The following is a 21282-nucleotide window of genomic DNA, read 5'->3' as shown; positions in this document are numbered from 1 at the left end:
CTGCATAGCATAAGAAACAGCAAAACAGCAACAAAAAACCCAGCCTACCGTGGAACATAATAATTGCAAAGCATATACTTATCAAAGTTAATGTCTGAAATGTATATGGAGCTCATATAACTGAGTAACATAAAGAAAGACACATAAAATACCACCCCCCAAGAAAAACAAAAAAATGTGAAATTGCCAAAGTATGTGAAAAGATGTCAAAAGAAGACATCAAAATGGCCTGTAGATTAGGAAAATACGTTAAACATCAGTAACCATCAAGGAAGTGCAAATCAAAGCCATATGCAGGGTCATATCCAACTTGTTATATTTCTTGTCAAGAAATCAGAGGAATTGTAATTGATGGTGAGGATGTAGAAAAAGAGGAGCTTTTTTTGCACTGTTGGGAGCCTTTTTGCACTGTTGGTATGAATATATAAACTAGGCTAGCCATTATAGGAAATAGTACTGAGATTTCTCAAAAAAGACCTGTCATATGATACAGCAGTCCCATTTCTGAGTATAAATCTAATAAAATGAAATCACTACTCAAAGAGATTTGCACTCATGTTCATTGAAGCATTATTTATAAAAGCCAAGATATGGACACAACTTGCACATGTTTATCAAGCAGATGGATGAAGAAAATGTGATACACAGGTACACACATGGAAATGTTATTCAGAAAAAGAAAAGACAAGAAAAATCCTACCATTTGTGGTAATATGGATCAACCTGGAAGACCTTCTGTTAAGTGAAATAAAGCAGGCAGACTATATTTTGTGATCTTACATAGATGTGAAATCTGCAAGAAAAAAAAAAGAAAGCCACAGAAAGCAGAATGATAGCTACCAGGGAAAGGTTAAGACCCTAGTTATAGGCCATGTGCTTTCTGGAAATGTATAACATGATGACTATAGTTAACTATTTATTATATACTTCAAAGAGAGTACATCTTTTGTGTCATCATTAAAACAAAACAAACAAACAAAAAACCCCACCAAACTAGATTCTGGATGCTGGAAGCTCACTCCTATAGTCCTAGCTACTCAGGAGGCTGAAATCTGAGGATCTGCCAGCCTGTGCAGTAAAGTTTGAGACTCTTGTCTCCAGTTAATCACCAAAAAAAAGCTGGACTGAAGACAGGGCTCAAGTAGTAGAGCTTCAGCTGTGAGCAAAAAGCTAAGGGGGAGAACAAGACCCTGAATTCCAATTCCTTGTACTGCCTCCTCCTAACCACCCTCCCCCTGCAAAAAAAAAAAAAAAAAAAAAAAATTAAAAAGGGACTCCTTGTGATACATTGGGTAGGTAATCTGGAGTAATTTCTCTCTGTCAAGATCCTTAATCACACCTGCAAAGTCCCTTTTGTCATATAGGATAAATATTTGTAGATTCTGAGAATTAGAATTATTATTATTGCCAGTGTTCACATCTTCATTGAGTCTCTTTTTACATTTGTTGTTATTAAGTAACCATACAAAGGGGTTGCCATTCCATAAATCATGTTATGAGTGCAATGCTTCTTGGTCAGTGTCAGCTGTTCTTTGTTCTCCACATTAAGCCTTTATTTTTTTTTCAGTCTCTTTTTCTCCTGTGTCCTGTTTCTTGAATTTTATTTGTAGTACTTTCCCATACTTTGGACTCTGCTGATTTTATTGCTATAATATTTGGCTATTTTTCTATATTTCCTATAGCAGAGTAATTTAATTAGTTGCATCTGAAGCTTAATTTGATTCAATTCTTCTTAATAGTAAGACTACTTCATAGGTAATGTTCTTACACTAAGAGTCACATAAAGTCTGAATTTATTTTTTTGGGATGTTCATATCCATTAATGTTTAATAAGTATCTCTATTAATACATTGAGGTTTGTAAAATCTTGGTGTTCTATTGTCATCCATTTATTAGCTGGAATATTTCCCTTACTTAAAACTAGTTACCCACTGGTACATAGTCATATCTTTGGTGCTGATTCTTGACCTTCATGTAAAGAATAGCAGATTTGGGCTGGGAATGTAGCTTAAGTGGTAGGGTGCCTTTTTTTCAGTACTAAGATGTCACATCTCCTGATTTTCAGTTTGTTGGCAGAAGTTTGTTGTACTTGTTTCTTTTATGTTGCATTTTCTTGACTTTAAGAATTTTTTTTTACTTTAACCATTTGAATACCACATATCTTGGGGTTTTTCTTTTTTAAAACTTTCCCTTTTGGGGGGATATTCTGAGACATGTTTTGAAGCTCCTTTTTTTAAAAAAATCAAATTCTTGACTATTTTCTCCAAATACATTTAATTGTTCTCTTTTTCTCCTGGAATTCCTATGACATATATGTTAGGCTAATTTGATATTGTTTACTGTTCTTGAATGCTTTGTATCGTCGTCTTCTTTCCTTTTTTATATAATTTGGGTAATTTCTACTAACCTCGTTAAGTTCACTGACACTTTTCTTCTCTGTGGCAGATCTATTGCTGAGCCCATCTAAGTTACTTTTAACCTCTTTTTATTTTTAATAAAGTACAGTTTTTAGGGTTTTCAAAAAATTATTTGCATTTGACTTATTTTCATCTTGTATTGAAATACCTCACTAATTTATGCTTGTTCTTAAATAGAGCTTGTTCTTAACTTGTTCTTAACACACTAGTGATTGTTATTTTAAGTTCTCTGATGGTTCAGACCTATATATTATTTTCATATTTTGTTCTCTTGATGTCTTTGCCCTTGGCATTGGCATCCTCTTCTTCTTGCGTGTCTTACAATTTTTATTTGAAAACTGTAGAGTGTTCAAGAAGTATAAGTCTAAGGTATAAATACTACTCATGCTTGGAAATGACAAGCCTTTCTTTTGCTAAGTTTATAATGTAGAGGTAGGAGGTCAGCTTATTCAGGAATTGAGTTAGATTTGCATATTGTGGTTGCTACAGTTACCTAGCTGATGTTTTTTCTAGGCTCCTCTTTAAGTGGGTTTGTTTGGTGGAGGGTTTCCTTGAGTATTTCTGCCAGCTCTAAACTTTAGGCCTTCCTATTTTCCTGTGCTTTACAGGAAATTTCATGTTCCTGCTCTTTCCATTGTGTTAGGTACCTGTTGGTTATTTCATGCTTATTTCATGGTTGTGAGGAGTGGAATTCATTCTTTTGGTTTTCCTATCTAGATTGAGCTCTTTGACCTTGATTATTGGGGGAAGGCTTCATCCAAGAACCACTCCCCCACAACACAAAACAAAACAAAAACTCCAAAACTAAGACCTTTAATTATTTGAGCCAAGGAATGTAGAGAAGTTTTTACCTTTTTCCTTTCCTCTACAGCAGTGGTTTTGTTTCCTATTACCTCTGGTAATATTGTTGTTGGATCTCTTTTCTTCAGGACTTTTCTTTCCTGTAGGACAAGAGTAATGGAAGCATTTGTGCCTTTCCTGCAGTCAGCTGCTCCCTTTTCCCCCTTAATACTACTACAAAGAGACACTCCAATTTCCTGCCCAGCCCTCAGTCTTAATTATGAGTGTGGAGGCTTTGTGGACTGAGCTTGCCAGAGAGTATAAAGTAGATCGAGCCTGTGAATGGGTACAAACTTCTCCTGTCTATGGCTACCAGCTCTGTATTTTTGTACTGGCCAACACTCATTTATCAATAGTCTGCTAAGTACAGTTGACTTCTTAATACTAGTTTCATTTTTCTCCTCCTTCTGTAATATGTGGCCTACTGCTATAGTACCATGTCTTTTTTTTTTTTTTTTTTTTTTTTTTGGTCAGTCCTGGGGCTTGAACTCAAGGCCTGGACGCTGTCCCTGTTCTTCTTTAAGCTTGAGGCTAGCACTCTGCTACTTGAGCCACAGCACCACTTCTAGCCTTTTCTGTTTATGTGGAACTGAGAAATGGAACCAGGGGTTCGTGCATGCTAGGCAAGCACTCTACCACTAAGCCACATTCCCAGCCACCGCCCCACCCCAATGTCTTTTTTTTTTTAAGATTTCAGTTTTGCTAGTTACTTTTCAACCTCACCTTTCCGATGGATTCAGCAACAGTTATGATTTTGTAGGTGATTGCTTTTTCTTAAAGTAGAAGTGACATTTTCCTGCATTGTAGACAAAAATACAGAGTGTTCTTATATTTTTAGCTGTTAGATTTAGGAAACATTTCAAAGTTATAGAAAGATTGCAAGTATACTCAGAGAACTGGTCTAGTCATCTAATTTACCAGTTATTAACTTTTTTTGCCAAATGTACTTTATCAATATTGTCCTATATATTTACAATATGTTATTGTCATCATTATTGAACCATTTGAAAATAGAATAACCAAACCCATGACTATTAACTCTGAATACTGTAGTCTCATTTTTTTCAATACCCAAGTGTACTTCCTATTTATTTTGTCCCTGTCCCTGAGCTTTTTCTTTTTAAAAAATTTTTTTCCTTATTGAGATTAAGTAGTTACGTAAATTTCACAAATTTCACAGTATTGTAGGATAGTGATACTTAAAGTCACAAACACATTTTAACCTTCACAAGGCACATTGTCATTATTGTGGTCCGTAAAGCTTATGGACCCTACAAACATTTACACTACTGCTGTTGTTTCCAGATTGGGTGATATGTACTTCTTTTGCTAAGTGTAAGCTGTTCCCTCTTAATCTTTCATTCCCTCTCTCCCATCACTGCCTTTGAGTCTCTTAGTTCACTTTCATCAATGTTCAGTGCAGCTGATGGGCCCCTCTGTTGTATTTTTTCCTCCTTCCCACTGATTCTGTGCCTTCCACCTAGCTTCCCTCAGATGTGCACACAAAGAAATACCATATGTATGAGGTCAAGAACATGTTATCTAGAAATAATATGACAAATTAAGAAGTCCTTTGTTTCTTGAGTCCTGTTTACTTTGTCATATCTCATTGAATTTTGAGTTTAACATCCACATATCAGGGAGACCATGTGCCATTTATATAGTCTCATTTTTTTAAGTTGGTAATAGGCAGAGATTTCTGTGTCAGAAATTATATGCTGATATTAAGGTATGCATCAATAATTTTTATTCATTAAGATCTCTTTCTTTCTGTAGGTATCATTATTAGGATTGGAAATTTTAAGTGCCTTTGTGGACAGATTATCAACACGATTTAAATCCTATATACCACTGGGTAAGTTAAGTTTAATTATTTAAAAATCATTTGAGGGGGCTGGGGAGGTGGCTCAGTGGTAGAGTGCTTGCCTTGCATGCATGAGGCCCTGGGTTTGATTCCCCAGCACCGCATAAGCAAAAAGAAAAAAGCCGGAAGTGGCGCTGTGGCTCAAGTGGTAGAGTGCTAGCCTTGAGCTGAAGAGCTGAGGGACAGCGCCCAGGCCCAGAGTTCAAGCCCCACGACCGGACCCCCCAAAAAAAAATCATTTGAGAGTTTGATACAGTGGCCTTTTCCCCCCTAGTTTTTGTTGAACAGAATTTTTTCCCTGTAAGGTAAAAAAATTCAGTTTTGTACAACCCAGAGGTCTACTCCTTAATGTTCTAGTTTACCCAAAGATTTTAAATTTGTTTAAATATAGAATTACATTCTCATTGAAGTTAACAAAAAAGAACAGTCTCTAGGCATCAGTGCTCACATCTGTGATCCTAGCTGCTCAGGAGGCTGAGATCTGAGGATTGCAATCTTAAGCCTACCTGAGCTTTTTTGCTCAAGGTCAGTGCACTATCACTTTCAGCCACAGCACCACTTCCAGTTTTCTGGTAGTTAATTGGAAATAAGAGTCTTAACAGACTTTCCTGCCTTGGCTGGCTTTGAACTGAGATCCTCAAATCTCAGCCTCCTCAGTGGCTAGAATTGCAGATGTGAGCCACTGCCACCCGGCTTACTAACATAATTCTAAAGTATGTTCTCCATATACTCTCATAGTAATACATATACATTTGGTTTTCTTTTGTGACTACATATATTGTACAAAAGTAAAAATTTCCAAACCAAAACATAATTTGTATTTAATAATAATCACCAAACTTAATTTTTTAAATTTATATGTTTTTTTTTTTTTTTTTGGTCTTTTCTTTTTTGGTACTGGGGATCGAACCCAGGACGTTGCACTTGCTAGGCAAGCGCTTTGCCACTGAGCTACATCCCAGCCCAAATTTATATAAGTTTTAAACATAGTTCTAATTTAGGAAGTTTAGTAATGTGTCTCATATTTTATGAATTTTAAACATAGTTTCACCCCCTCATAATATGCCAGAAAGAATACTAAGAATAGTCAGGATACCCAATCATTAGTTTTGTGTTTTATAAAATAGTTTATCTTTTACAATGGTAGGAGAATAAAATGAACTAACACGTATGCTTTAGCTTTTTTCCTTTTATCAGTGTCTCTGATCAGTCTTTGATAGATTGATTCATTTGTTTTACAAATTCATATTGAGAACCTCCATAGTAAACAGCTCTTCCGTGGATGCCCAGCAAATAATATATATTATCTGTTCACTATATTTAATGACAACTCGATGTGTGTGTGTATATTTAGTTTTTTTAAATTGTTATCATGAAGGTAATATACAGAGGGGTTACAGTTTCATAAGTAATGAGTACATTTCTTTTTGAACCATGTTAACCCTTTCTTTGCCCTCTCAGTTTTTCCCTCCTGTTCCCTACCTACAGTGATCATTATGTTTTAAACTGATCTTTAGGGAAGACCACTAACTCATCTGACTGCTTCTTTTGCCTTTTTCCTGTTATCTTTATCCTTGGTAACTCCTCTCCCTGCCCCCCCCCTTTTTGGGGGGCCTGTCATGGAGCTTGAGCTCAGGCCTGACCACTGTTCTTGAGCTTCTTTTGCTCAAAGTTAGCACTCAACCACTTGAGCCAGAGCTCCACTTCTGGCTTTTGAGGGAATGGTTTAATGGAGATAGGAGCTTGTGGACTTCCTGCCCAGGTAGGATTCAAACCATAATCCTCAGATCTTAGCTTTCTGAGTACCTATGATTGTAGGCATAAGTCATCGGCACCCTAGTAATAACCCTTATTATAGATAAGAAAACTTTAAGATTAGAGAATTTCACTATCTTGTAAAATTAATAACTGATAGAGTTCAGAATAAAATCTTGTCCTATTTGTTTTCAAGAGAATAGGTATTAAAAGGGGATTTACTCATTTATGCTTGCATTCCTTGTTTTGCTAAGCAGCCCAGCCTGGCTGCAAATTCACAATCCCCCTCCTTTATTTCTTGAAAAAAGGGCTGGGATTTTACTTGTGTATCATCACCACACCCTGCTCAGGAAGTGCAAAATCATGAAATGTGTGGCCATAATAATACTAAATTTATGTAATGTACAGTGTTTTTTGTTGTTGTTGTTTTTCTTCTGGTATTGAGGTTTGAACTCAGGGCCTTTCACTTGTTTGGCTTACTTACTTGGCTGGCATTCTACTATGTGAGCCAAGCCTCCAGCCTTTGGTTTTGTTGGTTATTTTGGAGATAGTGTCTTTAGGAGTTTTCTTTCTGGGCTGGCTTTGATCCTCCAGATCTTACCCTCCTGAGTGGACAGGATTATAGGTTAGAACCGCTGGTTCCTGGCTTTGTTCTTGATTTGTTTCCATTTTATAAAATTATTTTTTGTGTGTGTAGGTAGTGTTAGTAGGGTTGAACTCAGGGTCTCATGCTTGCTAGGTAGGTTTTATCATCTCTAGGCTTATGTTTTGTTTGAGGCTAGTCTTGAACTATAATTTTGCTGCCTATGACCTCCCATAAGATTGGAATTATGAATATGGGCACATACCATTATGCTTAGTTCAATGTTTACTATTATTTTTTGCCATTCAGAAGAAACAAGGGGCCCCAAATAGCCAATCTTTTAAAAAAATTTTTTTATTGTTATTATAAAGGTAATAGAGGGGCTGGGAAGGTGGCTCAGTGATAGAGTGCTTGCCTTGTATGCATGAGGCCCTGGGTTCAATTCCTCAACACTACATAAGCAGAAAAAGTTGGAAGTGGTGCTGTGGCTCAAGTGGTAGAGCACTAGCCTTGAGCTGAAGAGCTGAGGGACAGCGCCCAAGCCCAGTGTTTAGGCCCCACAACCGGCCCCCCCCCAAAAAAATCCAGTATAATGGTAATATATTATTGTTATAAGTTATATTGTATATGTTATTGTTCTGTAAGTCAGGTCGGGATAGCCAGTCTTACTGATATTGAATACTTACTTCCTGTACTATTAATAATATATCCAGGAAAGAGGAGAACGATTCATATTGTTTTCATTAAGCAATGCTTGGGGTGCTTCCTTTCCCCTGCCCATATCCCCTTTTATCTCCTCTCTATACAAAAAGTCTAAGGAGAGCCTCCCTTTTCCCTCCCTTTTCCTTTCCTTCTCTTCCTCCCATTCCCTTTGTTCTTCCCTTTCCTTTCACTTTTTTCTTCCCTTCCCTCCTCTCCCCTCCCCCTTCTTCCTTTCCATCTCCTCCCCTTCTCCTCTCCCCCACCGTCTCTCTCCCTCTCTTTCTTTCTGTCTCATTTGACTTTATCTTCTTGTCTTCCTCCCTCCCTCCCCACTTTCTTTCTTCCCTCCATCTTTTCCTTCCTTCCTTTTTTCTCTTTTATAGTACTGAGGAGTGAATCCAGGGTCTTGCACACTTTAGGCAAGTACAACTAAGCCATATCCCCCAAACTGAACCAATAGATACTTCTATTGCCTCATGATTAGACTTATGATTTTTATAATGGGGACTGTGGCAAGTTTGTTTGTGTGTATGTGTGTGTTTGTTTGTTTTTAGGCAGGGACTTATTACATTGGCCAGGCTGGTTTTGAACTTGTAATATTTTTGCCATTGTCTCCTAAGAGCTGAGTACTGGAAATATAGATGTAAACTATTATGCTCAGTTTGAGGGCTTTGTTTTCTTATATCATTATTCCCTTGATTAAGCTGTCTTAAGTAACTATACAGATACTTCTTTCTTGGTTTTATTTCTTCATACATTTCCTTGTTTAAACTAAACCTAAGCTTTCATTGGCTCAGAAAAGAATAGAGATGTAATGCTAACAGAAGCAGAAGAAGTTTCTTGGCATGTGAATATGGAAGGTGATAGTAGGGATAGTGGGTGATATGTTGAGAGTGCTTACCCTGTGCCCTTTATTGTGTGAGTTATTCACGTGTATTTTAATTTTCAATAATCCTCCACAGGTGAGGAAATAGACAAAAAGTCTGTTAATAAATAATAAATAATGCACTCAGTGTCACATGCCTAGTAAAATGACACTAAGTGATAGAAATCATTTAAGGAAATACAGAACGACATTTTGCTTGAGACTTTTTGTCCCAGGAACTGACTTTAGAACCTGTAATCTCTGAATTCTACCCTTTCTCCATCACATGTAAGTTCAGGTATTGCTCTTCAAGTCCTGAGTTCAAGCCCCAGGACCAGCACAAAAAACAAAACATAACATTGATCATGAAAACTCTTCCAGAATGGACTCTACTCTCTCTTCCTGCCCCTTTAAGTAATATTGCCAAAGACTGGACATACTAGAGATAAGCCTGAGTCCCAGGGGCCTTGTTTTGTTTGTTTCTGTATGTCAATTGTTAATGTCAACTACAAAACAATACATACATATCCAACAAATGCAATTTAAAGAGTGATTATAAAACCCATACCTTCTTTTTTTAAAATTTTTATTGATTAGGTGATTATAAATTTTACATATTTCATAGTATTGTAGAATATTGATACTTAAAGTCACATATTTTAACCTTCACAAGGCAAATTGTCATTATCATAGTCCATAAAGTTTATGAATTCTATGAGCTTTGACAATACAGCTATTTCTTCCACATCAGGTGATATGTACATTTCTTTCCTACTGTTCAGTGTAAGCTGTTCCCTCTTTTTCTCTCATTCCCTCCCTCCCATCACTGCCTTTGCATTGCTTAGTTCATTTTCATCTATCTCCAGTGCAGCTGATAGGCTCCTCTGTTGTCTGTTTTCCCATTTCCCCTGATTCTGTGTCTTCCTCCTAGCTTCCCTCAGATGTGTGCATATATATACCATATATGTGGTCAAGAACATGGAGTCATTTAGCAATGATATGACAAAATGAGTGGAAGTCCTTTGTTTCTCGAGTGCTGTTTACTTTGTCATATCTTCTTGCATTTTGGCTTTAGCATCTACATATTAGGGAGACCATGTGCAGTTTGTCTCTTTGCTCTTGGATTACCTAGCTCAAAATGATTTGCTCTAGGTCCATCCATTTCCCTGCAAATGCCATTATTTTGTCCTCTCTAATGCCCAGTACCTTATTGATGATGCCTTAGTCCAGAAACTAAAACTGCAAGCTTTCTGTGACAACTTCCTTCAACCACAGGTCACCCCTTTGGGCTAAACAGTTTCTTGCTTGTCTGTAGAGCTTAACAATTCATAATAGAATGTGATTTTTTTTTTTTTTTTTTGCTTGTTCTTTGAACACCTTTTTTTTTTTTGCCTGTGGTGGGGCCTGAACTTTGAGCCAAGGCGCTGTCCCACAGCTCTTCAGCTCAAGGCTTGTGCTCTACCACTTGAGCCACAGCACCACTTCCGACTTTTTCTGCTTATGTGGTGTTGAGGAATTGAACCCAAGGCCTCAGGCGTGCAAGGGAAGCACTCTACCACTGAGCCACCTTCCCAGCCCCCTCTTTGAATACTTTTAAGTCCATGTCATACTGTTAAATTTCCTTCTCATTTACTTCAGTTGACTCGTGAATAAGGAATATAAAACAATTTCTTCTCACAGCTCTTCATTTATGGAAGCAATTGGTATATGTGCTTTTTTAAAAAAAAGTTTGTAATGAAGTTGAGTAATAAATATTTCCTCTTTCCCCCTCTTTAGTTATTGTAGCTTTAGTAGACAGAATGGGAGATGCCAAAGACAAAGTTCGAGATGAAGCTCAAACTCTGATATTGAAGTTAATGGATGAAGTATCAACTCCAGCGGTAAGCATACATTTTAAAATTCTGATTCTTGTAGGCAATGATGAACTATCAGTAAAAAATAGATGGTAATCAACTCAGTTTACTAAGGCTTTACTAAGGCAGAAATGCTTGTGTATTGTTGTTAATGTTTTAAAGATATTGAGATTTAAGCTACAGTGTCAATACTTAGTTTTTATTTTGTTCATTTTGTTTTCTTTATGCTTTAAAAAACACTTACAGGGTTAAGTGATTTAATTGTATACTGACCATGATTTTATTGATATCCTTGCCTGGAATTTATAAAATATTGAATGAGAATTAAATTCTGAATTTCTTATAGAAACAGAATTTTCTTTTTTCTTTTGGCCAGAAATCAGAACTTCAACTTAGTACCTGATGCTTTTGCTCATTGGCTAGCCCTTTCTCAACTGAGCCATGACTCCAACCAGGAAGATTTATTTTAAACATATTATTAAGTAGTTTTTACAAAGAAGCTACAATTCCATAAGTTAGTTTGTATGTATCTTTAGCAATACCATACCTTCCATCCTTCTCCCCAAGTTTTCCCCACTCCTATCCCTACCATCAACTTACATAGTTTGTTACATAAAGTTCATTGATTAATGACTATATTTGCTTACCTTTCTTCCCTCCATCCATGTGCCACCCTGAAATTCTTTTAAGACATGGCTACTTTTTTTTTTTTTTTTTTTGCTAGCCCCAGGGCCTGGGCACTGTCCCTGAGCCTCTCTGCTCAAGGCTAGTGCTCTACCACTTGAGCCACAGCGCCACTTTGGCTTTTCCTGTGTATGTGGTACTGAGGAATCGAACCCAGGGCTTTATGCATGCTAGGCAAGCGCTCTACCACTTAGCCACATTCCCTACCTATGGCTACTATTTATATAATTTTGACAGCAACCTGTTTTATGAATGCAGTAAAATAATTTGCCTTGTAAATTTCTTAGTCCATTTTTTTTTTGTTCTTGTTTTTGTTTTTGTCGGTCATGGGCTTCAACTCTGGGCCTAAGCGCTGTTCCTCAGCTCTTCAGCTCAAGGCTAGCTCTCTACCACTTGAGCTACAGCGCCACTTCCTTTTAGTCCATTTTTTGTTACTATAATACAATATCTGATATTAGCACAAAAAGAGATTTATTTAGCTCACAGTTTTAGAAGACAAAAGTCCAAATGGCAGAACACTATCTGGCATGGGCTCACTTGACACATCTCCCTATGGCAGAGGGCACAAGGAATCCCTGCATAATGTGAGGAAAAATCATAGGAAGCCATAGGCCAGACTTTTTTCCTAATAAAATTTTAGTGTTATTATTAAGGTGTTGTACAGAGGGGGTTACCATTTCATAAGTCAGGTAATGAGTATATATATTTCTTCCTCTTCCTCCTCCTCCTCTTCCTCCTCCTCCTCTTCCTCATTATTATTAAGGTGTTGTATAGAGGGGTTACCATTTCATAAGTCAGGTAATGGGTATATATATTTCCTCCTCCTCTTCCTCCTCCTCCTCCTCCTCCTCCTTCTCTTCCTCCTTCTCCTCTTCCTTCTTCTCCTTTCTTCTTCCCAGTCTTTTGACATCTACTAAGCTATAACTGTTTAATGTCTTACCATCTCAATACCATTTTAACAAATGTAAACCATTGGGGGAAAACCACAGCATAGAGGAACTATTTTGAAAAGAGAGTAAAAACAAATTGATGTATAAACAAAGAGTAAGATAATAGCTCAGCCAGGCACTGGTGGCACACACCTGTTATCCTAGCTACTCAGGAGGCTGAGACCTGAGGATTGCTGTTTGAAGCCAGCCATGCAGGAAAACCTGTGAGTTTTTTTTTATCTCCAATAAACTAATCAGAAAAAGCTGGAAGTGGGTGCACTGTGGGTCAAGTGGTAGAGAACTAGCTTGAGCACCAGAGCTCAGAGATAGCACTCAGGCTGAGTTCAAGCCCCAGGACTGGCAAAAAAAAAAAAAAAAAAGAGAGAGAGAGAGAGAGCAAGAGAGAGAATAGCTCAAGTGCAAAGTCAGAACATGTAATATGGACAGTGAATATCATGTAATATTTAAACTGCATCTTAAAATAATGTTACATATGTTCAATGAAAAAAAATACAGAGAAGACCAGGCACTTGTGGCTCATACCTATAATCCTAGCTACTCAGGAGGCTGGATCTGAGGATCATAGTTCAAAGACAGCCTGGGCAGGAAAGTCTGTAAGACTATATCTCCAATAAACCACCAGAAAACTGGAAGTGGCACTGTGGCTCAAAGAGATAAGAGCACTAGGAAAAGAGCTCAGGGATAGCACCGAGCCCTGAGTTCAAGCCCTGTGGCCAAAAAACATAACAAAACAAAGCAACCCTAGAGAATATCAAATTGTAAAAGTAAACTGTTTTCCCAGGTATTTTATACTTCATAACAGAATCGTTGTTAATAGTTTGATGGGCAGTCCATGTTATTTTAAATTATGGTTTTCTGTTATGCAAAGTAGTACAGTGAAAATCTTTGTACATAAATATATGCCAGTGGCTCATGCCTGTAATCCTATCTACTCAAGAGGCTGAAATCTGAGGATCACAGGTTGAAGTCAGCTGATCAGGAAAGTGTGAGATGCTTTATCTCCACTAAACTACCAGTGAAGCTGGAAGCAGAGCTGTGGCTTAAGTGGTAGAGCACTAGCCTTGAGCAAAAAGGTGATCAGTGTCATAGTCCAGTCCCCCTGAGTTCAAGCCCCAGTACTGGCACCAAGAAAAGTATTTATAACAAATTGAATTCCAAAGATTGTGTTGATGAGTCAGATTTTTTTTTGGGGGGGGGTCCGGTTGTGGGGCCTGAACTCTGGGCCTGGGCGCTATCCCTCAGCTCTTCAGCTCAAGGCTAGCTAGCGCTCTACCACTTGAGCCACAGCGCCACTTCTGGCTTTTTTCTTTTTGCTTTATGTGGTGCAGGGCCCCATGCATACAAGGTAAGCGCTCTACCACTGAGCCAACTTCCCAACCCGATGAGTCAGATTTTTTAAAGATATGTATATTCCTTGCTAGGCTCAAGTACTTTACCACTTTAGCCATACTCCTAACCCCCTCTCTCTTTTTATATTTTATTTTATTAATTAATTTATTGGCTTTAGTTGTTTTCTGTATTTCTAATGTCAGCTTTAGATGGAGAACTTTATATGTATGTCTCCATATAGCTAGGATGATAGGGGTATGTACCAACATGACCTACTTAGTTATTAAGATGAAGTCTTGCAAACTTTTTTGCCAGAGCTGTCCTTGAACCATCTCCAGAGTAACTGAGAATACAGATATAACATCGCTCCTAGCCAAAAATTTTAGTCAACTTCTGAATAACCTTTGTGAAAGTTCAGAAGGGAAGAGAAAGAAAACTGAAAGAAAGGAAAATGAGTCTAGAAAGTGTTTGTATTTGGTAAATGGTAAAGGTGGTTTTCTAAATGTGGAGGCAAGGTTTATAGGGACAGTTTTCTGTGTCTTTGGAATGTTAAGGTTGAATTCCTAATTTTACCAAACTCAAATAATTATTTTGTGTAATTTGTTATAAATTTCTCTTTGCTTTCTCTTTATAAATTAAGCAGTCATAAAGGACTTGTCCCAAATGTTTCTGTAGTTGGATCTAGTATTAAGAGAATTTAAAAAGCCTAGTTATAAAATGAAAAGCCTGTTCCATGTGACAGTCTGTGGTAGTTGCTAGGCAATTTTGGACTCTTAAATGCCTACTGGACTATTTGGGTGCATAATGGTAGCATTGTTTTTTGAGGTTTCTAAAACAGAAGAAATTCTGTGTTCTTAGAAATGCAAAGATTCTTAGGTGTTGGATATGGTGGTACTGTTTGAAATCTAAAATGAAATATGTATGAATAAAAAGTAAAAATGAGATTTAAATATTAAGTGGACGGGAACATTTATAGTGTAAATTGGGTTTAGAAAACTTTGTAAATGAGGTTGAACATCCTGAGCTCTAAAATATCCAAAATGCTTTAAAAGACGTTTTCAGATTTTGATTTCTTTGCTTTTCTTTTTTTCCCCTCGCCTGTGGTCTCCTCCTCCTCCTCCTCCTCCTCCTCCTCCTCCTCCTCCCTCCTCCTCCTCCTCCTCCTCCTCCTCCTCCTCCTCCTCCTCCTCCCCCCTCCCCCCTCCCCCCTCCCCCCTCCCCCTTCCCCCTCCCCCCTCCCCTCCCCTGCTTCTTTTCAACACTGTGGATTGAACTCAGGGCCTCACGCCTTCAACTCCAGTCTCTTTGCTTTTAGTTTATTTTTCAAATACGGTCTTGCAGTTCCCCATTTTCTGTTCTGTGTAGGGAGCAGGAAATCTTTCTCTTTTCCCATTTCTCTTTATGTTAACTCAGATACACTAAAATAAATCCTTGGCTAAAACTTAAAAAAAGAAAAACAGGGTCTTGTACTAACTTTGCCTAGGTTAGCCTGGAACTATAATGCTGTTAGCTGGGATGTAGCTCTTTGTAATTGGAAGTAGCTTCCTGGAACTCTTGGTCTTCCTACCTCAGCTTGCCAAGTACTGGGATTACACACATGTACCACCATACTTGGCTTCAAAATCTAAATTTTTTTTTTTTTTTTGTCAGTCATGAGGTCTGAACTCTGGGCCTGGGTGCTATCCCTGAGCTCTTCAGCTCAAGGCTAGCTCTCTACCACTTGAGCCACTTCGGTTTTCTGGTGATTTGTTGGAGATAAGAGTCTCACAGACTTTCCCTTCCCTGGCTGGCTTTACCTCAATCCTCAGATCTCAGTCTCCTGAGTAGCTAGGATTATAGGCATGAGCCACTGGCGCCTGGCCCTAAAGTGTTCTGAGCGTTAATATGACAGCACAAGTGAAAACATCCACATCTGACCTTATGTGACAGATCACAGTCAAAATTCAGGTGCAATAAAAATACTGTATAAAATATCCCAACTCCAGTGGCTCATGCCTATAGCTACCCAGGAAGCTTACTCAAGAAGCTGAGATTTGATGATCAATATTCAAAGCCAGCTGGGGCAGAAAAGTTCATGAGATTCTTATCTCCAATCAACCATCAGAAAAAAGCAGGAAGTGGAGCTATGGCTCAAGTGGTAGAGGACCGTCTTTGAGCAAAAAAGCTCAAGGCCCTGAGTTTAAGCCCCAGTACCAGCACCAAACCAAAAGAAAAAAAGTATGAAAGTATAAAATAACCTCAATCAAGAGGCAGAGATTGCACCAGCTCCAGCATAAAGTTAGCAAAACTCTATTGCAACCATCTCAACAAATAAGTGGACATCTTTTTTTTTTTTTAATGTCTGTAATCCCAGCTTCATGAGAAGTTTAGGGAGGACCCAGTCTGGCCCAGCCCCCCCCCCCAAAAAAAAATGTGGAACCCTATCTGCTGGGCATGTGGCTCAAGTGGTGAAATGAGGCTCTGAATTCAAAACCCAGTACTACCAAAGAAATAATAAAATAACCTTTAGGGTATATATCTGTGAAATGTAAATGAGTTTTGTGTTTAGGTCTGGGCCCCATCCTCAAAATATCACACTGTATATATGTAAATATTCCAAAACCTGAAAATAAAAATTTGAAACACTATTGGTCTAAGACAATTTAAGGTAAGGGATACTTGGCTGTTGTAGAAATACTAACAATCTGAAGAAAACATTTTCTTAACAGTGAAGTTGGTTACAAGGTTAGGAAGATTTAAATTAGTATTGCATACATAACTTAATCTTATGTTACATATGTTTACTTTTCTTTCAAATAGTCCATTTGGGAACAGTTGGCTTCTGGTTTTAAGCACAAGAATTTTCGATCACGAGAAGGCGTGTGTCTGTGTCTTATTGAAACCTTAAACAAGTAAGTCTCATGATAATCGAAAACAGCATTATGTTTTTTATTTCTAAAAAAAAGTTACCATTTCAGTAGGTCAGGTAAAACTATGGAAATAAATTTTACATAGTTATCAATTGATTGCTAGCACAAAAAAACAAAGGTAATTTATGGTCTCTCAGTTTTTTGATAGTGTTATCTTTCATACTATTAGTTTTTAGATTATCAGTTAATGATAAGAAGTGTTTTCTTAGCTGGGCACAGTGGCTCAAGTCTGTAATCCTAGCTCCTTGAGAGGTAGAGATTTAAGGATCATACTTTGAGGCCCACCTGGACTTAAAGGTTTGAGAAATTACATCTCTACCTATGGTTGATTACCTGATACCCTAGCTGCAGGGCTAGGTGGCAGGGCTCATTTGTGCATGTCTGTCCCCAGCTACAAGGAAAGTATAAGTTGAAGGATCACAGCCCAGGCTGGTCCAAGCATAATGCCAGATGCTACCTGAAGAAAGCCATACTACAAGGAGTGGAGGCATAGCTCAAGTAGTAGAGTACCTGCCCAGCAAATACCACCTCCTCATAGGCAACCCTCACAAAAAAATGTTTTCTTTATTATGTTAATAATAGCCACTCAAAATTGATGATCATAGAAATGATCTGTTGACAATTTAGGATTTATTTCTATTCTGGATTTGGAATTGTTTTTAACTTATTGATATTCCACATTTTAGTCCTCTTCTCCCAACTGCCTTTTGCCAGTTGGTCCTAGTCTTCCTGGAGAACTGGGTGGTTACCAAACTCATCCACCAAGCAAGACTTACCAAATGCCATAGGGCTATGACTCTAGGCCGAAGAAATGTAAATTGGGGTTTTTATTCTTGTTCTGGAGAATTATTTTAGAATAGGTGGAGTATAGTCAGTAATATGTACTTGCTTTTCCTGTGGCATTATTTGCTCTTAACTATAATTTGTTTTCTTTTCTTTTTTTTTTTTTTTAATCGGTCGTGGGGCTTGAACTCTGGTCTTGGGTGCTGTCCTTGAGCCTTCAGCTCAAGGCGAGTGCTCTACCGCTTGAGCCACAGCACCACTTCCGGTTTTCTAGTGGTTTTTATTGGTGATAAGAGTCTCATGGACTTTCCTGCCTGGGCTGTCTTTGAACCTCAATCCTCAGATCTCAGCCTCCTGAGTAGCTAGGATTACAGGCGTGAGCCACCGGCGCCCAGCAATTTGTTTTCTTTTACTGCTCTGTGGTCCTTTCTGCCATCTAGAGCTTGTAAGTGCATTCAGTCTGCACAGTTTTTGTGGGCGTTGGCTTTTCTGTCTGTCATTTGCTTTCAACCTGTGACCACATCAAAATATTAGTAAATATAAATAAAAATCTTTTAACTTATTTCATTGGATAACATTGTTATTTGAGACCAAGAATCTTACAAAAAATATTTCAAAAGTAAATGCCTTGACTTCCTTAAGTAATTGTTAAGTTACTAGATTTCATAGTGCAACATTGGTTGAACATTTTGCTCTGTTGGGTCATGTGTTGACAGTTTTCAGTGTCATTCACAATTAGTCAAGTCTGCATATTTCACATTGTTTGGAATTATGTTTTTGCTTGTTTCTCATATACTTACTGTTTCAATGATGTATGCCCATCCTCTCTACCATGTTGTCATAAGTGATAAAGACGAGAAGGCATAAGAATATTTGATTTGCTACTTAATTGAAGCCAAATTCTGTTTGTTTGTTTTTTCTCCACAAATTATATTTAGTTTTGGAGCTCAGTCACTCCTCATCAACAAGCTGGTACCACATTTGTGTGTCTTATTTGGAGATTGCAACAGTCAGGTAAATTTTTATTTATTTTTGAGCACAGACATTTTTCCCTGTTCATTTTTGTTCTCTCATCTATTTATTTTAAAGAAAGGGTGGGGGGAGTGAAATCTTGTGCTCTTATCCCCTTTATTTCATTTAAAGAAAGAGTGAAGTGGAAATAAAATCAAGACTTTACTTTTTTTGAGGAGCCTGTGGTCCAGGCTGGCCTGCTCCTGCCACGTCTTCCCAAGTAGCCAGGACTACATGTGTATGTCACCATGCCTAGCTTTATTTTAGTTTTAGAAATACACACACCATAGTTAGTTGTTTGGGTTGTATTTTTTGTTGTTGTTTTGATTGTTTGCTTTTGTTTTTGTTTTTGGTGGGTCGTGTGGCTTCAACTCTGGGTCTGGGTGCTGTCCCTGAGCTCTTCAGCTCCAGTCTAGCGCTCTACCCCTTGAGCCACAGCACCACTTCCAGCCTTTTCTGGTGGTTTATTAGAGATAAGAGTCTCACCAACAATCCCTGCCTGGGCTGGCTTTGAACCTCAGTCCTCAGATCTCAGTCTCCTGAGTAGCTAGGATTATAGGCATTAGCTACTGACACTGGGCTGTAGTGTTTTTTTGTTTGTTTGTTTGTTTGTTTTGTCGGTCATGAGGCCTGAACTCTGGGTCTGGGCATTGTATTTCAGCTCTTCAGCTCAAGACTAGCGCCCTACCACTTGAGCCACAGCGCCACTTCTGACTTATTATGCTTATGTGGTGCTGAGGAATTGAACCCAGGCAAACACTCTATCACTGAGCCACCTTCCCAGCCCCTGGGCTGAGTTTTTAAAAACATATTTTATTCATGTAAGATGCAAAGTTGGTCTCTTTGGCTAGTTTTAAGGATAGATATTACTAAATACCTAATTGTTGAATTTGAGAAATTGGGTAACAAAGTCCCTGGGTTCCTTTCTGTAGTTAATATTTTATACATTTCTTGTTAGAAAACATCATTACCTGAGCAGTCTATGCTATAGGCATGATACAAGGATATGTTCTGAATCTTGACCCTTCTAGTGGAGCTGAATCTTAGTTGTAATATTTTGGGTTTTTCTGGGGCATTTGGAATGACACTTTGTAAGATTTTTTTCCCCTCCTTTCAGTTTCTAGCTGGACCTCAGAAGGTTTGTAGAGTTTCACTGTCTATTCAAGTTGTTCTTTTTTTTTTTTTAAACGGGGAAAGAGGGTTGAATAGGTAGGAAGACAAGGTCTCTCTCTTTCCCTCTCTCGCACCAAAACAAGATTTTAATATAAATGGCTAAAATACAATCTCAGAATAGTCATTAATCTCAAATAAACTTCCCAGAGCAACACAGGGTCTCTTTATGTTACCCAGGCTGTCTTTGTATTCCTTAGATCAACTGACCTGACTTTTAAAATCAGTGTTCCTAATCAGTTATTCTTTGACAGTGTACTGTACCAAGGAACTAGAACTGTCTTTCAAATTCTTGTCTTTAAGTCCATTCTCCTTTTTCTTTCCTTCAATTGTGGTAAAATATACATATAATTTACCATTGCAGCTGTTTTTAAATGTACAAATTAGTGTATCAAATTCATTCACATTATTTTACAACCATTGCCACTATCCTTGTGTAGAACTTTTTCATCTTTCCAAACTGTATCCACACAACAACTTCCTACTCTTCATTCTGCCAGCTGCTAGCAGCAACCATTCTACTCTCTATATGAATTTGACTAGTCTAGGTACCTCGTGGAAATCAAACCATACAATATCTATTCTTTTATATCTGATTTATTTCATTTAGCATAATATTCTCAAGGCCCAACCCTTGTAACATGTCAGAATTTTCTTCCTTTCTTTTAAAGGCTGAATAATATTCCAGTAACACACACATGCATATACACAGCCAGTTTGTTTATGTATTGAAGGGCATTTGAGTGTTTTTAATACCTTTTAGCTATTAAAAATAGGGCTTCTATGGTAATAGTATAAAAGTGTTCAACTTCAGACCACATTCCTAAAATGAAGTTTTATTCAAGAAAAATTAACAATAAAATGTACATTAATAGTTTATCTTAATACAAATTAAGTTTTTTGACAGCGCATCTGTAGCTTTTTTTTTTTTTTTTTGCTGGTCCTGGGGCTTGATCTCAGACCCTAAGTACTGCCCCAAGCCTCTTTGTGCTCAAGCTAGTACTCTACTACTTCAGTTTCAGTGCTACTTCTTGCTTTTTCTGAGTAGTTTATTGGAGACAAAAGGCTCACAGACCTGTTTGTCTGGGCTGTGATCCTCAGATCTTAGCCTTCTGAGTATCTATGATTACAAGTGTGAACCACTGGTGCCCAGCTAATTTGTAACTTTTATTTACAAGTTTCTTAGATTTCTTTACAATTTTTTTAAGCTAAGATAATCTAGGGATTTCTTATCATCTTTTTGAGGTTTTTTTTTTTTTTTATGGATGACATGTCATAATTTCCCTATGGTTTTAGAGCCATTAAAACCAATTTGGTGCTTCAAATTGATCTGTTAGTCTAATGTTACCTTGAGGTGAAGAATTTTTGTCACATAAGTTTCTTTAAATATTCCGAATTCTTTGACAGGTGAGAAGTGCTGCACTCTCAGCTATAGTAGAGATTTATAGACATGTAGGAGAGAAATTGAGAATTGACCTTTATAAGAGAGGAATTCCTCCTGCCAGGTAAGTCTTGCTGGATTTATTTTTTTAACTCTTACATTTTAAAAGTATTAATTTCATTTTAA

General features: G+C 37.7%; 1 protein-coding gene across 33 annotated transcripts in view; it reads left to right on the top strand.

The window, feature by feature from the left end:
• Positions 1-21282, top strand: part of Clasp2 (cytoplasmic linker associated protein 2) — a 209738-nt gene that overhangs the window by 17991 nt on the left and 170465 nt on the right. For all 33 annotated transcript variants that reach the window (XM_070006510.1, XM_070006513.1, XM_070006511.1 and 30 more), the window contains exons 2-6: positions 5034-5112; positions 10803-10906; positions 16642-16733; positions 18473-18548; positions 21123-21220. In XM_070006510.1, the coding sequence (XP_069862611.1) occupies positions 5034-5112; positions 10803-10906; positions 16642-16733; positions 18473-18548; positions 21123-21220 (449 nt within the window). The remainder of the gene's footprint in view (positions 1-5033; positions 5113-10802; positions 10907-16641; positions 16734-18472; positions 18549-21122; positions 21221-21282) is intronic.

Source organism: Dipodomys merriami, unplaced genomic scaffold, assembly GCF_024711535.1.
Source record: "Dipodomys merriami isolate MVZ:Mamm:240054 unplaced genomic scaffold, mDipMer1.0.p SCAF_7, whole genome shotgun sequence".
NCBI classification, from domain to species: Eukaryota; Metazoa; Chordata; class Mammalia; order Rodentia; family Heteromyidae; genus Dipodomys; species Dipodomys merriami.
The sequence above is the reverse complement of the archived record's forward strand: the minus strand, read 5'-3'. Positions and strand labels throughout refer to the sequence as shown.